At 30.1% G+C, this 22,624-nt stretch overlaps 1 protein-coding gene and 1 long non-coding RNA gene across 2 annotated transcripts in view; one reads left to right on the forward strand and one right to left on the reverse strand.

Moving 5' to 3' along the window:
• Positions 1 to 11,288, reverse strand: part of LOC118205460 (tyrosine-protein phosphatase non-receptor type 11-like) — a 71,817-nt gene extending 60,529 nt beyond the window's left edge. Inside the window, exons 1-2 of the mRNA XM_085822973.1 lie at positions 10,971 to 11,288; positions 1,046 to 1,177 (exon numbers count right to left, since the gene is read on the reverse strand). Coding sequence (XP_085679099.1) covers positions 1,046 to 1,177; positions 10,971 to 10,984 — 146 coding nt within the window. The 5' untranslated portion in view covers positions 10,985 to 11,288. The remainder of the gene's footprint in view (positions 1 to 1,045; positions 1,178 to 10,970) is intronic.
• Positions 11,289 to 15,994: 4,706 nt separating this feature from the next.
• On the forward strand, positions 15,995 to 21,830 carry LOC146995678 (uncharacterized). The gene is made up of 3 exons (XR_015042487.1): positions 15,995 to 16,101; positions 18,624 to 18,713; positions 21,689 to 21,830. It is a non-coding gene; the product is annotated as an uncharacterized LOC146995678 (long non-coding RNA).
• The last annotated feature ends 794 nt before the right edge of the window (positions 21,831 to 22,624 follow it).

Below are 22,624 nucleotides of genomic sequence, written 5' to 3' on the forward strand. Positions count from 1 at the left end.
TAGCACTTATTAGAATCTTTTGACAGACACAACATTATCAGATAAAAATTTTAAATGGTTTTTTTTAACAAAAAGAGAGGACATTAAAAAAATTTATAGCCTTAATCACTTAATAATAACCTTAATCACTAATTCATATGCAAAAATATATCACTTTAGGTAGAATTTTTGTTCAAGGTAAACTGCCTTTTGTTTTGTTTACCATCTTAATTTTAGCTTAAATAAAATGACCCAGTCTCATTAAGTGGCTACACATAAAAATAGTTAAGCGCGCCCACCAGCGGCCGAGCGGTAAAGTCGCTGAACACTGGTAGTTCGGTCCGAGGTTCGAATCCCGCGAACGGGCTGGCTGCATGGGTGTTTTCGTGGTTTTCCCCATGTGTAACGTGTATACGAGCCAGTTTCCCTTAGAAAGTCCTCCACGAAAGGCATCCCTCCTCTTAGGCAGATAGCCCTAGTGTGCTTTTGCCATAATTAAATACACCAAACACCATAAAAATAGTTAAATTTGTTAAAACACGACTGACATATATCTAGTTATAACTATAACATAAAACCTGTTGCTCTAGTATAGAATAGTAGCAAGTAGTGTAGAACAAAAGATGAGTAAATGATCTTGTGTAATCTTATTTTTTCCTATTGATAACCCCACACACATATTACAACAATACATATATTACATATACACATGCACATTGTCTTGAAGTAACTCTGAAGTATGTAAAAGTATACTTTTTGGCCAATCCAAAAGTATATTTTTAACTAAACAAAGAAAGAACTGGCAAAAGGAATGACATAATCAAGTGACAATGCTAATAATGACTTAAATACTCAATGTTCACCCACTGCTGAGATGGTAACAAAAGGCAATAGAATAATAGAATCACCGATAAAGCAAGGATACTGGGATAGTAGACCAAAAAGAAGAAAAGGGTAGTAGATTCATAAATTCAGATTCATCTTTAAATTTAAAAACAAAATCTCCTATAAAACAGAACTATTTAATTACAAAAGATAGTAATAAAATCTTTTGGAAGACACTTACCTTACAGATAGCGTGAAATCACCAGGATTAGATTTACTTGGCCGAGCTAAAAAACTACCATCCAGACCACGATCTGTCAGCATTTTTTCAGCTTCTACTCCAGTGATGTTGGGGTGAAACCATCTACTATGGCTAAAATTACACACATTTTATTTTTGTTTTATAAGAAAATACACGGGGAAAAAAAAAAAAAAAAAAGAATCTATACTATAGGATTTATAGTCTATCTATCCACTATCAAGATATCAAATCTATCACAACAGTATTTACATTAAATGATAACAATAAGCAATTTAGGTACTGATCATCAGCATCCATGGTTTCAACATTAGAATGAACTGTCATACTTTTTATGTATTTTAATGTACCACATATGGCAATAATCAACCAATGAGGGTAGGAGAAATTTATATGAATAAAATGAAAAGGTTTCAAAAATACAATATAAAGGCAAATGAGTTTACTAAAAATTAATTTGCGGAAATACGGACTTTAGGGAAAAAACTAAAAAATACAATTTAAAAATATTTTTCAGTCATGGGACAGATTTCTGGAAATACCACAGACACATCAGTCATAGAATGAATTTCTAGGATTAATTTCTAGAGATACAGAAAAAACACAGTCATATAACACAAACTTTAAGTTGTAATTTTAGCACTTAAAATAAAGTAACAAGAACTGGAAGAAATATTAAATAATTTCCATAACATCGATATCATAAATTGCATTTTTACAAACTTGACTATATACAAATTTTAAGAATGTATTTCATAAAGAATTAACAAAAATTAAATTAAAAAAAATTGCTTTCTTGCATGTTATCATAAAGGCAATATAACTAAACAAAGTAATGCTCCAAAAATTCAATTGAAGAATTGAATCTTACGCATAATTACCTAATAATTATTAAATGCATTTGAGATTAATTAAATCATAAAAACTGTCAGCAAAGATATAAAAAATATCTATGCTCCTAAATTATGACTGATAAAAGCACATTAATTGTCATTTTAAGGACCAAATTATAATAACCATATTTTTAAAAAAGAATACAGTCATATAAAAATTACCACTATCTTCACATCCTGAAATTCATTTAGCAATTTATACAAAATTCAATCAGATAAACTGCATCACAATTTAATTTACTCACATTAGTTAGTCTGTATGATCTTGCAGCAATAGATTATACTGTACTGACTGATCATACTGACCTTAATTAGTAGGAGTTACAGCAGTATTTAATTACATAATTAAAGGTGAATATAAAATTTCTTCAGGGCTTTGACTTTTATGCTTTCTTTGATACATGCTTTTTACTGTTAAAGACTGACATTCCTTTGGATTTCACAGTGCACTTGCATTTATAAGGTTAGTTACTCATACAGGCTAAACCTTAATCGGTAGGAGCTTATGGAAAAGTATTTCAGTGCTTTATGGAAAAGAATGATTGCCCTTTCCACACATTCTTTTAAAACATGTAGAAATAAGTACACAAATGTTTATAGTATATATATATATAGGTGCGAATTCTTGAAATGAACATCTATAGTGAATGCACATGAATGAGTATCTTTAATATCATTAATATTTTAGAAAACATGGACATTTCATAACACAAATTACCTTAATATTAATATCGTGTTTTTATCAACTACTAAAATAATTAAAATTTTTAATATAAAACTGGCACAATAGATTATTATGTTTTGCACATCTTCCTTGCAAACACGCCTACCAGTGGCTGAGCAGTAAAGTCGCTGAACACTGGTAGTTCGGTCCGAGGTTCGAATCCCGTGAACGGGTGTTTTCGTGGTTTTCCCCATGTGTAACGTGTATATGAGCCAGTTTCCCTTAGAACCATGAAGACATCCCTCCCCTTAGGCAGATAGCCCTAGTGTGCTTTGCCATAATTAAATACACCACACCACTTCCTTGCAAACAAGATGATTCAAACCATTTTAAAATTAATTATTGATAATTCACAGAAGATTTATAAATTTAAACTTGATTTTATAAGCCAAGTAAATGTACCTAAAAAAATTTATAGTCATTTATTAAATTGCTTTTCCTAAATAAAAATTCCTTTTTTTATTTACATACTTAAGTACTTTTCACTGTCTATCATATTAACTAGATAGTAAAGAATGCTGCACGGATTATTTAAAAAATACTGCAAACATTCAGCATTTATTATTGCTACCATATATTGCAGCATATAACGTGCACTTTTAATGCAAAATATACGATCGAAATTGATGGCTGTGCACTATACACCAGATATAAAAAGGATTGATTTTAAAATAAGGAAAGGATGAGCGTAAAAAATTAGACTTCTGCATGGACATAACATGGTGCTGTTTATTTCTACATAGTGTTGTTTATTCAAAAAAGATGACATAACTTTTGAACTTAAACATCACCAAATTTTGTTCCATCCTCTAACTAAACTTAGTGGCGCAACAGCCCTAGTGGGCCACGACCTGCAGTGCAGCGAAATCTGATTTCTTGACCTTGGTTCCCGGAGTGCATCAGCATATGCCCTGGGCAATTGGTCAGCTTGTTGCAGAACCCCCGGTTGTTTAGTCCCCAAGTGAATTTGATACTCATTTTATTGACCCACTCAAGGGATGAAAGTCCCCGTGTTGGGCAAGGTTCACTCAACCGTGCCCAGCCCGGGGATCGAACTCCGGACCTGTTGTGCAGCTGCATGACATGCTAGTTCCATCTTTACCAATACTATTACTCTGATTCGCAAATAAGTAATCATCTTCTGTTCCATCTAGGTTATTAGAAATACTACACATTTTAAATAACTTTTGAATTACATCAGGTTTAATTTCATTCCATGCTTTTATTATCAACTCACACTATTTCTAGACTGGCATGACGGATTTGGCCTCTCTTTCCTTCCTTGCCTTCGAAGTTCACTTCAAAAGCAAGGCTTCAAAGGCTACAGAAAGAGGAAATATTTAATTCCTAGTTCTATGAATTCATTCAGATTGGCAGTGCATTCTTGCCTCTTTGCAGAATTATTTACTTCCTCAAGCATTTCCCTGCACACACACATATTATTTCTCTTATCACTTGTCAATTCAGCATTACCATTGTTTAAATGCTTGGGAAAAATCTTCAAATGAATGATTTTGTAAGATAAGAGCATAACACAAGTATCATTCATGTTTCTTTGTAATGAAAAAATGTACCTTATACAGCAAATATACCTAAAAACTAAAAAGTATAGTTTGAAAATACAAGTGCGTGTTATACGCCAGAATATACGGTATATATGACATCAATCTTTTAGTCTTTTACCACCATTTTGGTTTTAGAAGGTCTAATGGTGGAATCTGCAGTTTTTATAACAGTAGCCTTAGCATTTAATCACCCAAGACCAAAACATTGTAAGCAAATATGTCAAAGAAATTGCAAAACAAAATTACAAGTTTCAAGAAATGTTTATTTTTCAAACATCCATCACAATACATTTGAAATCATACATAATCATTTAATCGCTTCCCTTACAAATTTTTTTGAAAAAAAAATTGCAAAAAATCATCACATTTTTTTATTTTATTATTAAATACAACGAAACGAAACAAATCAAAATATGTAGTTTTTAAGTTGAATTTTTAATTTTTTGAAGGTGTAAAAGCATTTAGTTTTAATATTTAATATTAGTTCACTATCCATGGGAGCCAGCTCAAATTACCGGGGGGGGGGGGGGGCATTACGACTCCTATGGCTATACTGTTCATCTTCAAATACATAGGTGATTATTTCATGACAAATATATTATGTTAATGGCAGTTATCTTAATATAAATATTAATTATATTATGAATTTCATTAATAATAAAATTATGTAACATAATTAAGAATATATTGCATTTCATTATCGTATTTATAATTATTACCTTACAAACATACTGAATGGGTAATTCAATATTTTTGTTTTTAAATTATTTTAAAAATATTATTAAAATATTAACATAATTTTGAAATTCATCTTTCTTTGTTCCAAAATACAACTATAAAGATAAATAAATACATAAAATCCATATTTATGTTGTATATAATTATATAATAAATATATTGAATTAAATGCATAAAAGCTGAAATACATCATTTATTTTGGACACGAAATTAAACTGCAAATATTTCTTTTTTTTTTTTTTTTAAAGGCAAAAATTTTTCTGGCCTTTCATTTTTGTTCGGCAATTAAAATATTCCCGAATTCCATTTTCTGTGGCTGTAAACTGGCAAATATATCAATAATTTTGTCAATTGTTATTTCTTTGGTATAATGCATGTGCATTAATGCCAAAGAATTTCTGTGCTCTTCCGTTATAGTAGTTCTATTATAATTTTCTAACCTTTCCAAAGCACTTGGAGAGCGTTCAAATTCGCAAGATGTTATCAGCAGTGTAGCTTCTATGTGCAAAAGCACATCAATATTTGGTAAAAAGATTTTATTTCAAGCTTTTAAAGCCAAACTGGCGTCCAGTGGCGTAGCCAGGGGGGGCAAGGGGGGACATCTGTCCCCGGGTGCAGCATTTAGAGGGCGCCAAATGGATGTCATGAAATTTTAGAATAAATTATTTTCATTTTTAAATGCAATAAAAATAAATTTAAAAAATTCACATACTTAGTCCATCGCCCCATCATAATAAGGATATCTTTTTCCTACATTTTTTGTCATGTGATTAGCAAAGATTGAATAGAAAAGCTAGGTTTTCGATTTAAAAGTAAGGTCAATGAAAGTCATCCTTCCCCACTAAGCAAACAGCGAGAAAATACTTCGAAGGTTATGTAATACTTTTAAGTCGTAAAGCTTTTGTCCTTTTACAGCTTTGAATAACCCTCCGTATCCGGTCCCATTTTCCCTGTAGCTATCAAATTTAGCGTCGCGATTCTTTGAAAGTGGAGACACTAAAATGGCAAAAGCCCTTTCATTTCAAACCAAATATTTAAAATCACAATGATTAAGAGAATTAAGTATTCCAAAAAAGAAAAAAAAGTAAGTTAGGGTATTTAATTTTAACATTTATTAATTATTACACAAATATTGTACAAGAGAGGGGAAGAAGCTAATTAAACGTATCAAAAATATTAATCTATTTTACTTTATTATTATTATTATTTATTTATTTATTTTTTTATAATACAGAGAAAAAGCCAACTTCGATGCGTTAAGTACAATGAATTTTACGCTATTAGTCATCTAGTAATTTAAACCCTCTGTTAAAAATTATTTAAGGGAGCAGGTGTTAAATATGCAGATGATTTATATAGTTCATTAGTATTAGAATGTATAAGTCTGGTCAACGATACCAGTTCGATATTGTTTATAATCTCAGTGAACAGGCTGACCGCATAAATACTTTTATAATTTTCCCTTATATGAAATTCAAATACAAGCCAGTTTTCCTTAGAAAGTCTTCCATAAAGCCATCCCTTCCCATAGATAGATAACTCCCACTTGCTTTGCCATACTCAGTTCAATAATAGCAAGCATATATAAAATGCTAATTATAGCAACATAAAGTTTGTATTTGTAAGATTATATACATCATCAACAGCAAGCCAAAACTACATATTAACGAAATCAGTTTTATGCAGAAAATAAGAATTTCCCTCGTAAATGTACGAGAGAATAATAACTTCCCCTCATAAATTTTTGGTCTGGGCTTGATTTTGCAAAAATCGATGTTCTACACCAGGCATTCCCAAATCGTTTCTTAGATCGATCCCTGTTAAAGGTTTCTTCATCTACCCACTTATATTTTTTCTTTATAATATACAGTCTGCAACATAACAATAATAATAATTGCATATATGTGACTTAAAGATAATAATTAGAACTAAGAACATACACAAAAGCTTTGAAAAAAATGGTTTACTAGATTTATGTTTTATTATGTTTTGTATAATTATTTTTATTGAGTTTACAAATATGAAAAGTTTTCAGGATAAAAGTTCGATTTTAATCACTGCGCTTCACATATTGATGCAAATTTTTAAATATTTAGCATAAAATTGCTTATGCCGTATTTTTCCTTGTTTTCCGTAATAAGTTGACTAAAGCTTTCTTAAGTAAGAAGATGGGAAAATCAATGGTGTTGGGCTAGATAAAAGCTTTTATTTTGTGATAATTCTTTTGGATGATTTTTATTCCAAGACTTAAAGTTATTATAATTATACTCCAAAATTCAACTTATACGCATGTGTTTTGAATAAGTCTTGTCTTCCTGTGATACAGCATTATATGAATAGCTAATTAAATATCACTTTTATCAAATAAAGTTTCATAATTAATGGGATCTTTATTGTGCCAATTAACTGCCCATGCAAGTTTGGCTGTCGACTCTCATTGTATTCCTTGATCCTTATTTACCTCCTTTAAAATTTTATCGACAACCAGGAGGTCAATACCGACCCCGCTGAAAACCTCTCTTCTACACTATAATTCTAATACGTTTATCAAAAACAAGTGCATTATACTTTTAATCATAATGAAAAACAAAAAAGTGCAATATTAATATTAAAGGGTATCACTGATGTCCTCGGACGGGAATGCGAACATTTTCTTTGTTTTTTCTGGATTCATCATATAATAGTTTAGATTTAAGTTCTAAAATTTTAATATGATAGTTTTTCGTTTTTCAATTCTAGATGTAGTTATTCTTAAAATTTTTTTCCCCAGTTATAAAGCTTCTTTTCTTTTTTTCACAGAAAGTAAACATCTAAATGTAGCAAGAAACTCTTTTCCTATTTAAGAACAAAGGCGTGTGAACGAATAGAAGGGATACAATTGCGAGAATGACCATAGGAGGCGCAATCAGCCTTAGGGATAAAGGGAGCAAGAGGGGTGCAGCCAACTTGACCCGAGAATGAGAAAGTGAACAGTAAGGATCTAACGTCTTAGAAAGATACTTTGAAAGGCACTAGGCAGAAGAATTTAGGACCCACAGAGATTGCATCAGGTACGAAAATACCTAGCACCAGCCATGTGTATAATGTATTAGATCAGTTTTCAATTTCTTTATTAATCAAAAAAATTCTTTTCTATAATGCCTTTCTATGCGATAAGATTAGAAACATTTTTGATATTTTCCATGCTTGTGTCTAGTGAAAAGATGAGAAAATAAAGGGGAGATAAAAATGTTAAGAAAAATATTCTAGTATCAGAAGTAAAACATTCAAATATTATGTTTTTGTTGTTCTTCCAGATGTTCTCCAAAAAGTAAGAAATTCATCGCAAATTTCCTGTAAAATACATTCATTACATGCTAATACTATGGAGACATTTTTCACTTTGTCTCATTTTTCTGGAATCTTCTAGAATTGAGCATCAATATAAGCCTTGCCTTCAAGTCCTTCTAAACTTTTCAAGCTGCAGTGTCTAAAATACTAAAGAAAAATTATTCCTACCAATTCTGTAACAGCGAAAACCCAGAAATATTTTGGAAAAAAAAAAAAAAAAAAGAGAGGCAAAAATATGAAATTAATTTTATAGGGAAAACTGATGCATGTTCTAAGACAATTACACGGGAAAAACTCTTATCATGAAAATATTAAAAGGACAGTTTTAATTAATTATATACCTATTTTGCTTTTGCTAAGAACTGTTTTGTAAATTATGCCTTATACCATTATACCTTGTTTATTTTTCAGATTCAAAATATTGCATAATAAATGGCCAAAATGGAACTTTATGACAGCAAAACATAATAAATGTTTTAATTTAATGCTATTTTTTATATACAATATCAATATATTACCATTATTTTAATGAAATTTATCAATGTTACGATGTTTTAAAGAAAATCGTCAAAAAATTCTCAGATCTCAGAATTAAAAAGTTTCTATAGAAACTAATCTTAAAATCGCCAAAATGTTGAAAAGTCATCAAATTTAGAAGCGTTTAATAAAAGAACTCACATTCCCAAAAGTGAAAAGTTATTTAAGAGCTCTTTAGTAGAAAAAATGAAATAATTCTGAAATGCTTATGATTCACTTCCTCCTGAGAAACTTGAGTATCCCACCATTTATGTTAGAAATACGAACAAATTATAAACCGTGAACCCATTCAAAAGATAACCATACTTATCAGTGAAGCACCAAAAATATTCCTTCAAAATGCTCATTCACACTAGTTGTAAAAACATCAGATGATTAAAATTGAGGACCTTCTGTGGATTTTGGCCAAAATTAAGTACTTTTAAGGACCAAAAATTGATTAAAAAAAAAACACCTAAGGACTCTTAATGATCATACGAACCCTGGCTGGTCTGGGGTTTGAGTCCTCATGAACAGGTTGGTTATATGGATATTTTTATGGTTTTTCAAAAGTGTACAGTACATATGGGCCAGTTTTCCTTAAGAAGTCTTCCATATAGCATTTTCCCTTCCTGTATAGTGCCTAATGGTGCAGTAAGTTATAAATAATAATAAAGAGATTTTAAAGAGAAAGATATTTAAAAATAAAAACTTAATTTTGAAGATAGATTACAGTTAAATGTAAACAAACAAATACTGTCAAAAAATGAAAACTACCAAAAAATAAAGAAAAAATAAAATTTTTTTATATATAACTAGATTCAGTAAAAGATGTCATGCCAAAATAATAATTATAATAAATGATAATAAGCCACATAAATTACATTTTTGATGGTAAAAGATCAAATTCTTTAACTAAATATCTGAATGATTTTCTGTTAATTAAAAGCTGTATTTCTTTAAATTTAACTCTGAAAATGCCAACCTGACGCATATTGCACATCTCATCACAAGCTCCGTAATTAACTATTTCTTGGTTAACAAAACACGATTGCAGCATTTTCAGTGCTTTGAATGATCAGTACAGTTCACAGCCTGTACTAATTAAGATATATTAATTAGATTAATTAATATACTACTTAATTAGATTAATTAATATACACCTTGATTTAGTTGGCACCCTAGATGGTTGCCTATGTCACATATGCTTGGAACTGGCACTGATTACATTGTGAAATTTAGCTTTAAAAGTGTCAATCTAGTAGAACTAGCAGACTTATAACTTATATTGTACATTACCTTTAAGTTAGAGATTTCTTCGTTAGGGTTTACGTATGAATTTTATAATATTAAAAAGTAATGCAACAAAAAAAATACTATTGAAATACAAAAGAAATTCATATAACAATAACAGATGGAGCCTTCAAAATAATGACAAAGTCTAAATATCAGTTCTTTTAGGTGTAATATTCGGATACATTTAAACATTCTTTTACTTTATCAGATTTTCCTAATAACATCCAACTAAACCATAATGTAAGCATAAATCTGAAATATTACAAATGTTTAGTTAGCTTACATATTCTCTGATAGCATCCAATATATAACTGAAAATTATTTTAACTAAATGTACCTCAACAATGACAGATAGTGTAATTTAAGCAAAAATAAGGAAATTAATGTTACTACTCTTTGACAATAATTAAAGCAAATATTCATTAATAACCCTTTCATTTTATTATTTAGACATTCAGCAGAGTCAAATTTATTCTTCGATTTCGATATAATATACAGTAGTACAATAAAAAAATTGTGAAAAATCAAGTAGTTTTATGACCAATATTTATCGATTTCTGAATGCAAATGAAGCAATGCACTGGTAATCAAACATATATTGTGGGAATTTTATTATAATTATTATCACGTATGGTATATACAAAATAAAATAAAACAATGAGCACTGCTGTCAAAGTACCATATCAGTTTTAACAACCATACACAGTTACAAGATTAACGACTTAAAGTTTAGTTTCGTTACACTGCAATACCCAAAAATGTCACACAAAAATGCTAGACTGCATAATAATATCATAAACAAAAACTATCGTTAGGCAGTCTTTTTCTCACGAAATCAAACTCACCTTCTAGTACCCATTACAAATGATTTTAGACTCTATAAGACGTTACGTTCGTTTAATAAAAAGAAAGTATATCCAGAGAAGTTGCATTTGTTCGATATTTAAGAATATTCATAAAGGAAAATAAATTATACTTAAATGAAGAATTTTTAAAATTTGTGGTGTAATTTAATAAATTTCTATAACATTTCAAACAGTTAACAGTTAAGATTTATAAAGTGTTTTATTGATTGAAATTAATCAGTGGTATTAGAATATGGTGCAGAAATTAAATTACAAACTCCAAATCTGACATTTATCTATGCGAATGAGACGTGTCAACTTATAATTTCAGGGAGAATTAACATGGGCAATGCCAACACCGGTCGAGTCGGTGTTCGACGAATGTTCCAATCGATGAGGCGATAGTGCCTAAACAGGAAATAACGGCAGGTGATCCTTCAGTAGTATTGTCGAAATTGAAACTGAAATACAACTCGCCAGCGAGATGACTTCCTTCCCAAGTAAGGCTCCTCTGGACCTATATAGAAGCCTTATTTCCAAGGATTCAAATACAACATTAAAAATAATTCATTTCAACAGACAATGATAGGACGATTCATTGTGTTCTAAGCCAAATTGGAAGTAAATCATGTAATACTTAACTGAGTGGTTCGTTATTTAGGTAAGTTTTTAACGTTGTCGTTTTAGTATAATATCGAAATACGAAATATATGTAAGATTCGTATGAAATTCATGGTTTCAATTATGGCAGAAGAAATTTTCGGAATTAGCCTTGTTTTAAGTAAGTAATTTATTTTCAATAAGCATTCCCCTTTATTTAAATAACGAACGATTATGTGGATATTTACACTCTAATAAAAATATTCTTTGATCTCTATTGAAGTTTAAATATCTGTTTTTATCTATTCACGTCGAAAAACTCCGCTATTGTACATTGAACAGAAACCCACGCCATCCGAACCAAAAGAAAGAACCAAAAGAATTTCGCACCGAACCAAAAGAATTTCGCATCCGAACCAAAAGAATTTCGCAAAATAAGACACCATGCAGAACCGAAATTTTCTGAAAACAATATTTATCAGAAGAAAAGGCCTGCAAGATCATTCAAGATGCTTGTACTACAAGTCGACAAGCACCTGACTTGTTGCAAATGATTATGGTGATTCCTATCATGTTGTTACCTATATGTTTTACCACTAATCCTCGCGTTCCATATCACAGTATGTTCTTACTGCATTAATATAAATATTAACTAGACATAGTGCACAATCCGCGATTCAATTCACCTATAGATGGCGCTTTCACACATTAGTATGGCGGATAAAACTCGGTATTTTGATTTGTGAACTGACTTCGTACATTCAAAAATGGAGTTGCTTAGCTCTTCGGAAATGTTTGATTTTGTTCAAGGAGGCGTAAATTCTCGCTGTATTACTGAAGTAGAGAAAATTTTAAAAATAACTGGTAATGCACGGAATTTTACTTGAAATCCAATGTACAAGTTTGGACTTTCTATTTAAGGATAAGTTCTATAGCGTCCTGATCGCATGAAATCGAAGGACATTTCATTGTTCAACAAGGACAAATAAAAATTTAAAAAAAAAAAAAAAAAATCTTGTTCATGCAAAGGAGAAACTGCTGGCTGTTGTAGGAAACTGTGTTGCTGTTTTATTGTATTGTGACAGGTTGCTGATTTTAACTTTCACTGATTGTAAACAAATGATTTCATATGTGTTTTACTTGGGATTTCCAGAAAATCTGTGCAATCAAAAGCGTCTTTTTTTTTCCCATAAAAATGATATTGAATCATTATATGTATACTAAAAATATATTGATCTATTATATGCATCTATTGTATTTATTATACACATGATAGCATTAATCATCAGATGCAATTTTGAGAATATCAACAAGCAAAGCACTTAAAAATGAAAAAAAAAAGACACTTGTTATAGAACTATTAATATTCTGCATGTATTATAGAAAATACTTGCAATGAATAATAAGATGACCAAACATTTCAAAAAAAAAAAAAAAAAGCAGATTAAGTATTAACTACTTGAGAAAGCAATCCTGGCATATAACATGTAGTTAACTTTTGATTACATGATATTACAAGCATGTTCTTTATATTTGTCCTACAAGTGGTTTAAACAACTCAATACTGGTAGTTTAATCTCAGCACAAATCCTGGTGAACAAGCTGGCTGTGCAGTTTTTTTTTTTTTTTTTTTTTTTTTTTGCATGTGTTTTGTGAATACGAACCAGTTTCCCCTATAAAGTTCTTCATAAAGGCATTCTTCTTCAGGCTGATAACCAATGTGTTTAGCCATATTCAAATGCCGTAATCTAACTTTACCTTTCCTTTCCTTTAGATTCTATATTCACATGTTATATCTTTATCTGTTAAGATTTGTTCATAACAGGATGACCAGGCTTCTACCAATCTGGCAGGAGCATACTCAAAACCATGTGATTTATAACAAAATTTATTATCTTGTCCTTGCAAACCTTTATAAATGTTCCAAATTTTCTTAATAATCTTATTATTTAGAAATGTGTTTATTGTTGTTTTTATATGAACAAAAGCGTTTAAATATATCAATTTTAAAAACAACTGAAGTGTTCTTTTAATCAGTTTTGCTTTTCTAATGCTGTTTTTAATTATTAACTTTATATCTGAGCCAAAAATTCAAGAATACGTCTATTAAAAAGGTCTGTGTGATAAGTCTATTAATTAATTACATTGTATGAACTTCAACATCTTTGAATATGAAACACCGAACTAACACTTTGAATATGAAACATACTATATGAAAACACCGAGTCCATTCCAATCTAATAGAATAATAAATTATACTTATGAATTCACAGCACGAGCTTCTCCGTATTGTATTACACAAAGATTAGAAACCAAGTCTCCACATATCAAATCTTACACTGATATGATGGTCTTGTATTGAAACAGAATTGTAGCAACATAGATGATATGAATTACATTATGCCAAAGAATTATTTCATCCTAAATAAATTATAGCATTTAGTTTAACAAAGACTCACAAAACAAAATTTCAGATTTGTTGTAAAATTGGTGTCATGTTTTTACCTATGCTATAATAAATCCACACATTATCTACATACTTTCTTGTCAGCCCCCATAGCACAAAACATCCTCGGGATGTCCTATTTAAGTCGCAATATCCCGGGACATACTTAGGATGTCTTAAGGATGTTGATTCTCAGATGTCCTGAGGAGATCGTAATTTAACATCCTGAGGATGTCTTATTTAAGTCGCTATATCCCGGGATATGACAGGATGTCCTGAAGATGTTGATTCTCAGATGTCCTGAGGAGTTCACCAATTTCACATCCTGAGGACATTCATTTTGCATTGTCCGGAGGACTTTCGTTGTCAAACATTTTGAGGATATTTGTTCTCAAATTTACCAGTTTTAATTTTTTGACATTGCACATCTGAAACTTGCAAATTATTTTATTTTTCATGTGTATTTTACTAAGTTGTTTCTAAATGCTGTACATTAAAAATATTGATATGATTGATGATTTATTCTTCTTATTTTGTTATTAATTTTAACTGCTATTTTTTCTGACGTTTTTAAAAATTTATTTAGTCATGGAAAAGATTTTTTTCAATGGATTAGCATTTTCTAGAATATTTGCAAAATTCTAAATAACATATATTTTTTTTATAAAAAATGTATAAATTACATGTATAATTACTTACAGATTACAAACCCTACTACAAATATAGGTAAAATTAGATATATATATATATTTAATTACGGAAACGAAATTTTTTTTAAATTTGTGTATAGAGACATTAGATATTTTTTTGGAAGCAGGAAACATGAAAAATTAGCAACTGCCTTCGCCGGGAATCGAAGGACGGAACTCTGGAATACCGGCCCAGTGTGCAGAACCATTACACCACGAAGACACGCTAGGTGTGGTGGTGGTGTATTTAATTATGGCAAAGCACACTAGGGCTATCTGCCTAAGGGTAGGGATGTCTTCGTGGAGGACTTTCTAAGGGAAACTGGCTCGTATACACGTTACACGTGGGGAAAACCACGAAAACACCATGCAGCCAGCCCGTTCGCGGGATTCGAACCTCGGATCGCACTACCAGGGTTCAGCGACTTTACCGCTCGGCCGCTGGTGGGGCGAAGACACGCTAGGAAAGCGGGAGAAATACCTTATATTATTTCTCTTTTTAAAGGCCGACTTTTTTTTAAAGGACTTTTTTTTTCAATCACTAAATCCTGGGTGTGGATATACCTCATTCAACACCTTTTTAATTCGGGCGCCACTGTAGAGACATTAGGATTTTTTTTTGGGAAGCCGTAGAGATGAAAAATTAGCAACCGCCGTGAATCGAACCACGGACCTCTGAAATACCGGCCCAGCGTGCAGAACTATTACACCACGAAGGCACGCTAGGAAAGCGGGAGAAATACCTCATAAGGAAAATTTTTTTCCTCTAATTACAGGACAGAAAATGTTTTTCAATCGCGCGATCTGTTATTGATATTGAATTACAGTCGTGCGATAATTTCGCAGTAAAGATACATCTCCGATGACTATCCAAGTTTCTAGAAACTTTGGTCTTATATAGAGATGGTCGTCTTATAGAAATAATGCTTAATATCAATATTTATTTATAATCTCTGAACTATTGGTCACTTTCAGAAGTGGTCGTTTGAGAGGCGATATTCTATATATTTATTTACTGATACTCTCAGATTCCAAAATTTTTTTATATTCTCAGAAATATTGGACGGAAGGTGGTCGTCCCATACATGCAAAATTTTACATTTCATTAAAAATGAATTCGGCATTATTTAACTATTTCCCTATTAATTAATTAAATAGATAAAGAAAAAATTAGGAAATAGTACTGTTTATTACGGAATAATGTAGGAAGTTCTACAGAACTATATTCTTTCGCGTCATTGCACATTGTATCCGGCAAACTACTAGTTCCTCGTATTCTTCCGCAAATCCGTAAACATTTGTCTGATTTGAAACGAAATCCAAAATGGCTGCGCCATGAGGTTAACTTGAATGGATAATTTTTGTTGCATGAAAGGAAAGTTCAGTTGCAATACTTGTATGTTTACTTTTTTTGCTTTTCGAATTTATGTTATTTATGTCATTTTGACAATGTTTCACAGCTTTATGAATTGTTTCCATTCTGTCGTGAATTACGTATATCTCAATGGCTGGCTGTCTTTTCAAATATCTAATTTGCCCTGCTATCCAAATGTTTATGACTGAATTTTTTTTAGTCTAGTTTATGCATTCAGTTTCAAAATAATATGTGTGATCAGATCGCTTATTATTTTATTGCAGCAATAAATTTATGTTAAATAGTTTGAACAATTGTATAAAAATAAGAGTTTGCATTGTTTTGTCCAAAATATGTATGGTTGAAACATTATCTTCATCTAGTTTGTAATTCAAGTTTTTTTGGGGGTACTGTTCTGTTATTGGGACCAGAATCGGAAATGTATGAACCTGTGTTCGTAAGTATGTGCATAGATGTGTATATGTAGACACACAAACATACAAATATACAAGCATACATAAATACATTTCTGAACCCGGTCCCGATAACAGGAGAGTACCTTTTTTTAATCTTTTTTGAATATTTTATAAAAGGATTAAGCATTTTCAAACTGCATATCATTTTAAGATTCGACTTGCAGGAACATGAAATATGGTCATTCAATCAAATGCTTATGATTGCTTTTAACATTTTCTCATAAATATTGTTTGCATTTTTATTGTATTTTAGATACTTTAGTTATGTAAAGTGAACATGAGAATATTAGGAAAGCTGAAGAATATGAATAGCTACCATAATACATGTATTTTTTCATCGAGCCCATTGTTTTAGAAACCAATGCACCATTATTATATGCTGGCTTATTTTATAGTTATATGCAGTATAATTTTATTTTCATGTTACTGTAGTATTGTCATAATAAAAGTATTGATAATTTTTGTTGAATCTTGCAAGTTGCCTAACATTCAGAATTATTACTACCGAATTTTACTGATAGGTTTTTTCGAGTTGACATAATCTGTTTGATAAATAAAATAAACTGGTGTTTAAATTATATGCATTTCTCTTAATGTTTCATTGAAAGTGAGATGGAAATATAAATGCTATCCAGAAAAGTGAATTCTTTTTGCCTGAAATAACAAACTGTGCTAAATGATTTATGTTTATATCATTTTAGAAATGTCAATATTAAAGTTTCTCCCCCTTCTCTTCCTTGATTTTGAAATAATTTATAATAAAATAATATATGCATAAGTGTAATTAATGTAAAGTGTCATTCAATAATATAATTTATTTTTACTGATATTTTTATATTTCTTATCTGGGTTTTCTTTTGGTGTTAGAAGGAGGAAAAGACTGTAATGTTTTAATTAAAGAAATAATTAAAACATTAAAGTCTTTTAAATAACACAGTTACAGTAATGTTTATTGAAGCAATCACTACTGTGTGATTGCCAGTGATTGAATAATGTTAAAATGCATTGTTCATAAGGAAATTTGCTTATCTTTGTGTTATAGATTTTATTTTGACACAAGCTGAAATTTTAATTATTGGAAGCACTTTGAAAACCCGAATTATTTCCTGAATCATTAATCAGGCCAATATATAACATACAAATTTTCATACAAAATTATTTCTTTGAGCATATTATAAAGAGCTCATTTAATTTTATTATTTGTACAAATTTTAGACAAAAGTAGCATGTAACAGTTAAAGATTTATTGAAGCCTACTTGTTACTTGTGTTAACAAAGAAGTGTGAAAGATATTGCCACATTAGCGAACATGACGATCATTGATGCTTAGTTTAGTAATTTAATAATATATTGAGAAATGCTGGGAACTTTCAGAAGTAGACATTTCGGAAAAGATGGGCTTGATAAGAAATTTACGTGGTTTTATTATTTATTCTTTAGTTAAGAATGGATTTTAGATGTTCATGTGAAAGAATTCTGTTTAATTATATGTGAAAGAATTGTTAAAGTTTGGCATTTAAAAAAATGAATTAATAATATGCAATTATCTTTTTATTATACATGTATTACTATATATTTCTAATGCGCTATGTAAATGTCAGTGCTAAACAATTGAGATACTATTGTCAGGGCAATCTTTTCTTATACATGAAAAATTCTGATACTTTCTTATCATCTGCCCTCACAGCTTCAACTTATGCTAAAATAGCAAGAGTATGCACACGATAATAGCAAACTATGAATATGCATACCACACACATGTATTTACATGCTTTATATTTAATCTTTATTTCTGAATAGTATTCCATTGGATGAAAAATATGTGAATATTGACTCAATGTATATATTTTTGTGTGTGTGCATCCTAAAATTTCTTGTTTCTTATAAAGTGCTTATTTGAATTACTACTTGTGAACAGAGCAATAGATATGAACCATAAACTAACCATTTTGCCAATTTTCACAGCTTTGCAGATAGTCAGAAAGCACCAAAATTTGTAATAATGTTAAGTTTAAATGATGTTCTATACTTTTGTGTTAATTTTTCTATTCTATTAATTCTATTACTGTGTTATCAAACTTTCTGCAGGAATTTCAACTGGTTAAGATGTTATTACCATGTGGAGAAGAATTTGGTTTTCAAGCTAGAAAAAATTGCAGCTGAAGGATTTTGTAGAAGGTCAGTCAAACTGGTTTTAGTTAATTATAATTTAATTTTGGGTGAAGAATTCCCAAATTTATTTATCATAAGTGTCTAAAGGTCTTCTAAATTAAATTCTGCTTGTTTTTGAAATTTTTCATGACATTCATTCTTTGATTATTATTACTTTTTTTTTTTTTAATTTACTAACTTATATCCAGGCACATAATGTTGCATTTAATGCCATACCTTAAATATTGTAAAATGTTAAAATAATACATTTCATTTAAAAATGTGGTTGTGACAGTAAATTTTCTGTTACATTTAATCTTATCTATAAACATTGGTATACATCATTTTTCAATAATCTGTATATTATTTTGTGCATTTCTTTTACATCCAAGATCTGGCATATGACTTGCTTTTCAAACTGATAACATGGTGTAATAATGTAATCTAATGGTTAAAGTTTACTATGGAATGGGCCAAATTTAATAAATTATTCTTTGATAAAAATTTATTCATGTGTTCAGTGTGTCTCATCTCTTTAAATTGCTAAAGTAAATTTTATGTACTTGCATTTAGGAATTTTGACTGTATCAGAGTAATTTTGTTTCAGTTATTATAACATGCAAGGGAAAAAATTCATTCATAGCTCCATATTTAAAATTAGTTAATTATAGTCCTTAATAAAGAGGGACGTTTTGTTGTTTTTAATGTCGATAGAGTTTAATTCAAAAATATGTCACATTAAGGGTTACTTTTTAACCTAATTTAAAATTTTCATTACTTTAACATGTCCAATAATTGTTATTTTAACTCTGATATTGTAATAATATCAAAATTCCTTACTTTTTGATAGGTAATCCAAATGTAAAACAAGAAAAGAAAAAATTAAAATCTAGAAGTATATTTATTTCATACCTCTAACAAATAAAAACAACACAAGCACTTTTTACTGTCTATCTGCATAGTGTGGCATGTCCCGTAAGACTGAGATTTGCATGGTCAAATCCATGTTTCAGTTAAAGGAAAATGCATGCACAGTCTTCTGATTTTCCCTTATTAAGGATTCTGTATATACTAGCATAAGAAATATATTAGTTAATGGAGTGTTATACATCAATATTTATAGACAATTATTGTGGCTATGTTTATTATAATTTTGTTCACTGTAATGGCTGGAGTGCCTAAACCATCATGCTGTGTAAACAAAACTCAAATCTTCATCTCTGCATACTGCTCCACTAGTGTTTAAACCACTAAAATGGTGATTATGGTAGAACATCTTTGGTAAAAATTTACTCTACTGTAACCCTTGGCGAATCGTTTCTTTTTTTTATATCAAGATCGTCACCTGAGAGGATCGGCACCAATTTCAAGGTGGCCGCTACACAAAACCAAAATAAGAAGTCAAAGACATACACAAACTCTGTGTCAATGTACGCATCGACCTATTAAAACAGAGAACTGCACAAACTGGGCATTGTGTACTGCCTTAACTTTGTCCATGTACACATTGATCTATTTTCACTTTAAGAAAATCAGAAAGTTAAAAATAGCATAGTTACCAGAAAAAAATCGCCACTGTCTTAACACACAGACAACCAAAAATACGCAGAGAGGAATAAGTTACCAAAAATACATATTTCCTAACATAAAAACATTAAACAACAAATCTTCTAACAAAAATTAACACACAGAGACAAAAAATAAATGAAACGTCATTTTTTTAACATACCTTTTTTTTCACATGCATATGTTTAAGCTTCCCACCACCATCCTCCAGGTAAGCAATTCAATTAAATTTTTCGTCTCTTAGTCACCTCAGACATACTCAAACGATGGTACCCACACCAAAATAATAAATAGCATGTTCAAAATACAAGACCATACCACTTCCGTGCAACCAAACACAGCAATTGAAAATAATGGTAAGAACCAAAAACACTGTACAAAAGGTTTACTATTAAAAAAAGTAGCCCCAAACTAAATTTATCACAGCACGTTGGCAATATTTGCAGAAATAACTCCTTTTTATTGACAAAAAAAAAAAAAAGTTTTTTTTTTTCCCCAAAGGCTACTTTTGCCAACATTATCAACATTAGGGTTACCGAAAAACTTATTTGACGCAATGGGCTTCCACATTTCACAAACAACCAATACCACTTTACGATTTTTCAGACAGAAACCAAGGTGTACCATACAGTAAAGATTAGCCACATCTTCATTTACTACTGTTACAAGTACTTCTTTGGTAAATTTCTGCGGTTAAATTCAAAAGTTTAAAATTGCATTAACATGATCAGATTCAGAGCTAGGGTTTTCAGCGCTCAGGGACAACTGAAGATTTCGTGCCCCCTACTGCTTGCCAAGGATGGATAACATTTAATTCTAAAATGTTCTAACATCAGTTTGGTGCCCCTTGGATTCTGCACCCGGGGACAGATGCCCCCCTCTAGCTACGCCCTTGATCAGATTTTATTTTCTGCGTGTAGCTAACAATTACTTATGTGTTGTCAGATAAATGTTACCAGATGCAGTTAATTATTTTTTACTTGCCAATCTCATGAGACAAGTTTTTTTTGCTCCTGCAAGACTTTACTTTGTGTTGCAAAATAAATTCATTCTCACTCTTTTTGGACTTGCCTACACATTAAATTTAAAATAGTTTTATGAATAGGTAAGATGTGATTATCATAATTTTGTTTCTCTCTTTATCTTGGCAACTTTATATGTTGATTCAGTATCCAGGTTACCTACCAGTGGCTGATTGATAAAACTGCTTATATGTTCAGCTGGTGGTTTGAGTTTATTTTCTGACATAAAAATTTTAAAAGGCATCCCCCATGTTTATTTTACTATAATCGAAAAATCAAATAATTGCTACTCTGTTTATAGGTACTAAATGTTAAAATATTTTAAATGCTTCCTTTAATTTGCATTCTAATAGTCATTTGTTTAATTATGAATTATATTCACATATAGTAATTGTGAGTGTTTTTTTATTTTAGGTGCTGTGAAAGGCAATGACAGAGATCCAATTTATCAAGAGTTCTTATATACATAAGAATACATGGATATAAGATTGTTTTTCATGAATTCAAATAAAATGTGATAAATTGGATTAATAAAAACTATTTTGAATTTTGAAAAGTGTTTTTCCTCTGTTAATCATAATATAGTGCCATAAATTTCTGAATGTGTTTATTTTTATCCAAATAAATAGCTTTACAAAAATTTGTCATATTAATAGATATTGCATAATTTAGCATTATTATAAATATTTATTATAGCAGATTTAGCTGAACTACTTTTTTAGTCTCTTTGCAGATGAAATCACAAAGGTAAGTGGTTAGATATTTTTCTGTATTCCCCATTAAGTAATTTTATCTGGTAAATTACCATTACTTATATACTAAAGGTGAAAGAATAAGCTTTCCTTGAAGATACAAAAATTTGCAGATATTTAAAAAAATTGGTATACATAAAAAAGTTCTTAAATTGCCACATATGTGAAACTGAAAATGTTATATATGAAATAGTTCAGAAATATAAATATTTTCACTATTTTTTAACTATAATTCACTGCATTTGTTATATATAATCACAGTTTAAGGTAGCAGTGCTTTTCTCACTGTGATTTCTCATGTATTTTGATTCATAAATACACGTATTTTGATTTCTCTTTTGAGACCGAATAAAAAATTAACTAAACATTCTCATTGACATTGAGAGTAGCTCACCTCAAAATAAAATAATAAATTTATGGAAAATTTTACATTGCATATATTGAGCAGAAAGAGTAAACTGAATAATGGAATTAATAATTGGTAGAGTTGATAGCAGAATAAAATGCCTTAATTGCATGGTAAACAGTAGATCTTTTGAAGTTTTTCTATGTTGCGTAAAATGTAGATTTAAATTTTTGATATTGATTGTCATATAAA

This window comes from Stegodyphus dumicola, chromosome 8, assembly GCF_044657685.1.
Source record: "Stegodyphus dumicola isolate Sdum_Otavi_A_Nest chromosome 8, ASM4465768v1".
Taxonomy (NCBI): domain Eukaryota; kingdom Metazoa; phylum Arthropoda; class Arachnida; order Araneae; family Eresidae; genus Stegodyphus; species Stegodyphus dumicola.